Source organism: Mandrillus leucophaeus, unplaced genomic scaffold (genome assembly GCF_000951045.1).
Source record: "Mandrillus leucophaeus isolate KB7577 unplaced genomic scaffold, Mleu.le_1.0 Scaffold420, whole genome shotgun sequence".
NCBI classification, from domain to species: domain Eukaryota; kingdom Metazoa; phylum Chordata; class Mammalia; order Primates; family Cercopithecidae; genus Mandrillus; species Mandrillus leucophaeus.
Genome location: NW_012104477.1, coordinates 1,130,433 through 1,136,278, shown reverse-complemented (window position 1 = coordinate 1,136,278; position 5,846 = coordinate 1,130,433). Strand labels below are relative to the sequence as shown.

The 5,846-nt window shown below is 52.2% G+C and overlaps 1 protein-coding gene across 1 annotated transcript in view; it reads right to left on the bottom strand.

Moving 5' to 3' along the window:
• Positions 1–5,179, bottom strand: part of USH1C (Usher syndrome 1C (autosomal recessive, severe)) — a 52,130-nt gene extending 46,951 nt beyond the window's left edge. The window contains 4 exon segments of the mRNA XM_011992964.1: positions 2,442–2,580; positions 2,712–2,855; positions 4,564–4,631; positions 5,024–5,179. Of these exon segments, the coding sequence (XP_011848354.1) occupies positions 2,442–2,580; positions 2,712–2,855; positions 4,564–4,631; positions 5,024–5,092 (420 nt within the window). The 5' untranslated portion in view covers positions 5,093–5,179.
• Positions 5,180–5,846: the final 667 nt, after the last annotated feature.

Below are 5,846 nucleotides of genomic sequence, written 5' to 3'. Positions count from 1 at the left end.
CAAGGAACGCTTCCTTCCCACTCTGGGACACAGACCCCAGTCTTCTCAGGGACCTGACAGGAGTGGCCAAGGGCTCAAAATGGCACCAGAGTGGGGGCACACTAAAGAACCCTCTAGGTTTCTGGGAACATCTAATTCAAGGACAGTGGCCAGACTAACTCCTTCCACCTATTTTTCACGATAACCCTGCAGGTCAGGAATTTGTATCTCTGTTAATCAGATGAGAAAACGGAGACTCAGAGAGGTAAAGTGACTTGCTCAAGGTTACCCCACTAGTAAACAGTGTCGTGGGGTTTGAAGTCAGGTCTCCCTGATAGACAAGTGGTGTTTCCTAGGTGTCTGGAAGCAGAAAAGACGGGCACCCGGCCAAGCCTGGCTGCAATTCCCTGCATCCTGCCCTCTCTGGATCCTTGCCACCTGTCAGAGCCCTCAAGTCCCACACAAAGGCAGGCATTACACTGTCCATGTTATGACAGGGACAACCAAGGCACACAGAATAATTTTCTAGGCCTGGAATATACAGCAAGTTGTATGGTACATGCTGCCCTGTGCAAGGCAGAGGACGTAGGTCAAGTTAGGATATTCTTGAAAAAACAAAAAACAAAAAACAAAAAAAACCCCTCAAGTATCTCCAGCAGGGGATAAGGGCAGAGGGGTGGATCCCCAGGACTAGGTCCTGTGGGAGGGTCCAAGTCCACCACTGGGGACCCAGCCTCACGGGTCAAATCAGCACAGGTCTTTAGCCCAGCCAGGCTGTATCTGAACCTGCCCTCCCCTGCCTTCCAGCATCTTCTCCCAGCTGCCCTCAGGCATGAGATCTCCTCAGAAACATGAACCCCAGACAGGTCAATGGATGCAGCCGTTTTTCCCCAAGCTCCTCTGAGTGAAGTTCCCTGTCTTATTCCTAAAGGGAATTTGCCCAGAACCTCAGTCGGAATGATTCCCACACGGCCCCTGGCTCAGGTTGCAGGATCAACTTTCCTTCCCCTCTTGCCGTGTGTGAAACCCTGTAAAGGGCCCTTTGTGCAAGGGCCACGATGATATAACGATCTGAGTGACAGCAGCACAAAGGAGAGACGAACCCGTCAGCTAGAGAAAGGGCCGATAATTCATAAGCCTGAGAAAGAGCCAGGAAGGTAAAACTCTAGGTCTCATTAAAATACCCCAACGCCCCCAGCCATCGAGGCAGCATTGAGAACTGCTTGTCCTAGGAGAGCTCGCCCTGGAAAAAAGGCGGCCTCAGCTGACGCCAAGAGAGGAGCTCATTATGTGTTTTCTCTGGCTGGGTTTCTGAGCTGGAAAATGTGCCGCAGAGGAAAGAAATAATGAAGGGGCTGAAATTTCAGACACCACCAGCGAGCCGTGAGACAGGGATTTAGAACAAAGCAGTGTCTGTCAGCTCCCTGTTTCCACCCCCTACGCCCCAGTGTCTTGTACCATTAGCCTTTGAGCCCCTTGAAGCTCCAGCTTGGCAGCCCGGATTGGGGTGTTGATAACAAACCCGCTGGAAGCTCTTGGTGACAGTGGGAGGGCCTCCTTTATCTCAACACACAAAAACACGGCCCTGGGCTCAGGTAGGAGTGAGACCTGGAGGTCTGCCCATCTCTGCTCAGGCCCTGAGGTGTGGGGACCCCAAAGGAGAGGCACCTGGGTTGCTGAAGAGAGATTTCCGGGCTTGGCCGTCAGGAGACCCAGTTTTTAATCCTGGCTTTGCCACTTACTGGTCTCTCAGCCTCTATCGATAATTCTGTAAAATGGGAAAGATCCATTCAATGCATATAGCAAGGACTGCTTGTGAGAATGTGACCTGGCACATTCCAGGCATTTCTTAAATCTCCCTCTGTCTGTTCACTTACCAGACTCACAGCATTTGTGTGCCTGGCCCTGCTATAAGCACTTTCTGCTATCAATTCATTTACTCATACAACCTGACGAGGTAGACAGTACTATCAGCAACTCATTTTATAGATGAGGAAATTGAGGTACAGGGTTAAGTCATTCCACCGAGTCACACAGCCTAATGAAGAGAAAAGCCAGAATTGAACCCTGCTAGCCCTGCTTCAGAGTCTGTGCTCTTTGGCATCACACTGCACCAGGCTTTCTTTCCCCCTGCTGGTAAAAGGCAACGTGTCCAAAACTTCATGTGCCGGTGTCACTATGTTCCTCTCTTGGGGAGTAGGGGGGTGGGGGGAAGTGCAGCGGCAGCAGCTGGAAGGAGGCAGCAGCCAGGTTCCCAGCTTCACTCAAGAAAACAGGCAATTGCCTGCGGCCTGATTTCTATGAGTCTAAGAACACCCATCAGGATGCGCCAGCGTCTTCCTCACCCAAAGGCTCGGAAAAGTGGGTGACCACATTGTGCCACACAGCCTAGTGGATGAGTGAGGGGGAGGCAGGAGGTCTGAGGCCCTTGCTTCCCCTCCCTCTGGACTCTGCTTGCTCACCTGGAGCCCGACACTGTCTGCCTGACCGCCTTTGATGAGGTGGGAGATGAAGAGCCCACAGGCAAACTCCAGGCCACCACGCACGCTCAAGCCGAGGCCTTCGGGGTGCAGACGGTCCAGACGCACCTCCTTCAGCTTCCTGCCACACAGGAGAGGTCGGTGATGGTGCAGCCTGGCTGCCAGCACTGCCCCGTCCACTAGCGAGGAACTCCGTCCATCCCAGGGTGACCTCTCCACCCCCTGCCTCCAGCCTGGTGGCTTCCGCTGCACCTGGAGCGCCGGGGGGTCAGCTGATCATATTCCACCTGGTGCTTCAGTGGGATCAGGGGCCGAATGGCATCAAACAGAGGCAGGCGGCTAGGTTCATTGATGACCAGCTTCAGGTCTCCCACGAGCACGGCCACGTCCATGGTCCTGTGGAGATGCCGGGAATGCCTGGAGCCTCACCCCTGGCCATGACCTCAGGGACCCAGGGATTCCAAGAGGAAGCCATTTCAGCCACTGGGCCCAGGCTTAGGAATGGAAGAGACCACTCCTGAAAAGCCCAGAGCCCTTCACACTGGGCCAGTGCCTGAGAAGGCTTTGTTCTCTCATAAAAATGCCCCCAGGAAACCAGCCCGCTAGGGATTGTTGACCCATTTTGCAGATGAAATGAAGCCAGGATTTCAAATTCAGCGTGCCTATCTCTGATGTTGGGATCTTTCCAGAGGGGAAAGTTCTATGTGAGATGCTAAGGACTCCTCACATACTCATCATCTCCACTTGTATCTACTGCTAAGCTCTATCAGTTTCACCTCACCACAGTTCACGTGCCTCCTCCCTCACGCTGTTCAGACCTTCGACTCCAGCTGCCTGCCCACATACTCACTGTCATTTCATCTTTTCTCAGTGTAAGGCACTCCCTGGCTTAAAACCCTTTGATGGCTCCTTACTGCCCAGAGGACAAAGTCCACTCTTTTCAGCATGCTCAGGGCCCTCCATGACCTGTCCCGTGGAGCTTCTCCAGCCTTGTGGCTATTTACGATCTCTGTGTCCTCCCAAGTCCTACTCCCCCAGGTTACTTATCCCCATTCACACCCTTGCTTTCGTGCCTCCACACTTTGGCTAATGCTGATCCCTCATTCTGGAATGCCCTTCTCTGATATTCCACCTACCCAAATCTTTTTCTTTTATTATTTTTTTGAGACAGGGTCTTGCTGTCTTGCCCAGGCTGGAGTGCAGTGATGCGATCATGGCTCACTGCAGCCTTGACCTCCTGGGTTCAGGTGATCTTCCCACCTCAGCCTCCTAAGTAGCTGGGACTACAGGCACGCACCACCATACCCAGCTAATTTTTTGTATTTTTTTGTAGAGGTGGGATTTTACCATGTTGCCCAGGCTGGTCTCTAATTCCTGGGCTCAAGTAATCCTCCTGCCTCAGCTTCCCAAACTTCTGGGATTACAAGCATGAGCCACCGTGCCTGGCCCCAAATCTTTCTTATCCTTCAAAGCCTTGCTCAAGCCTTCCTGGTCCTTTCTCTTCCCTCTCAGTTGGAAAGGAAAACTCCTTTCTTCACATTTCTGCTTTTACCTCTACTTAGCAGTTATTTGATATAACTTACATTAGAGTTCTTTGTATTTGTAGTGTACATTCATCTCCCCTCACCAGACCACAAGTTACTCAAGGAAAGAAAGAGGATCTAATTCATTTCCAGATTTTGCATAGTGCCCAGCAGTGGCAGGAGCTTATAAAGTATACAAAATGAATCAAAAAGCAAGTGGGTGATCAGAGACATCTGATGCAAGGGCTGTGGCCAGTTGGCATTTCTTGTTCTGTTCCAACAATCACTCTCTGTTGAATCTATCTGGCTACTAGACAGCCTACTCCATCAGACTGTAAGCAACCTGAGAACAGAGACCAATCTGTCTTGCTCACAAGTATACCCCAGCCCCTAGTACAAAGCCAAGTACAAAGTACTTGTATAAATAGTTGCTGAAATGAGTGAATGCTATGTCCATTTGATTTCCAGGAGCAGTCAGCATCCACCCTCTGAGCTCCTCTGTCTCAGAACAACCCATCCCAGGACTCCCTGAAGACAGAGGAACCCGAGTGGTCCACAGGAGCTGGACCTAGCACACTTACTGGTGGTACATTCGCAGCACATCATAGAGATAGTCCTTCTCTGCATCATTTTCAATCAGAAAATCCACCTGAAAAATCCAATAGGAGAATCACAGTTCCAGGCTCAGCACCCTCCATAGCAGACCCCAGGGAGGAGAGGTCACCCCCAGCGGCCTCCCCAGCATCTTTTCAGGGCTGGAGTTGTGAGGAGAGGAGAGAAGCCACAGGCCAGACTGCCCCTCTGACTCCAATGCATGAGACCTATGCAGACCACCCCAATGTGGCCACAGGAGTACTGCTGCCCCTCCAGATGTGGCCAGGCACCCCTCGTCCCCAGGTGGGGCAATATGTGCACACACGGGGATGCACACACATATGTACATATGTGAATCCCCATGTGATACGACACGCTGCCATGGCAGTGCTGCTGCTCACCCCCATGGCTGTGTCATCCCTGGCCAGAAGAAGCCCACTGTCTTACCTGATGGTGGCTGTAGTGCCGGATAAATGCTTTCAGGAAGGATTTGGGCCACTCGCTCAGATAGCACATGCCACCCGCCAGAAGCCCCTTACTACCGAATTCTTCTGTAACATCAATGCCAGGGGACCTTCACTCTGTCTTGTCCCGACCTTAGCTGGGTTGCCCTGAGTTCTGTCCACTAGTCAGTTTCCTGGCCACTCCTTCCCCCTTCCCAGGCCCCTGCACAAGCCCTGCAGGGGGAGTCAGGTTACATCATTTCAACTTTGTTGACGTCAATGGCTGGGACTCTAAGGTCAGGTTCAGGAGTTGTGTCATTAGCACTTCGATCCCAGTGGGAGGCCCTGAATTCCACTCCCTGAGTCACATCAGTGTGACTCTCTACCCTGTATCTTTGGGTCTCTCTTCAGCCCCAGAATGGGTAACAGAGCAAGATGGAAGCTTGAGGGGTCACTGGGTCCCTCTCTCCTCCAGCCTCTGGGCCCAGGGCCTCAGCCCTTCATAGAGAGGCTGCTGTTGGAAGTTGCATGCTCTCCACTGACTGGTCCTCAGAAGAGGGCCAGAGCAGCGTTACCTCTTTCTGTGGGTATCCCAAGGGCTCTGGAAGACCAGGGCAGTCTGTCTGTCCCACTACAGAGGGGACATGCTGGGCCTAGCCCTTGGGATTTCTGGCCCGAACAGGCACTACAGAATGCAAATTTCTGGCCTGGATCTGGCAGTACTTCCTTCCCTATAAAATCAGGCTGAGCATTTCATTAAAGGTGAGAATAACTTAGGAGGCTTGACTCACAGCTTGGGTTTCAGTTGCTACAGAAGTTCAGCCCAC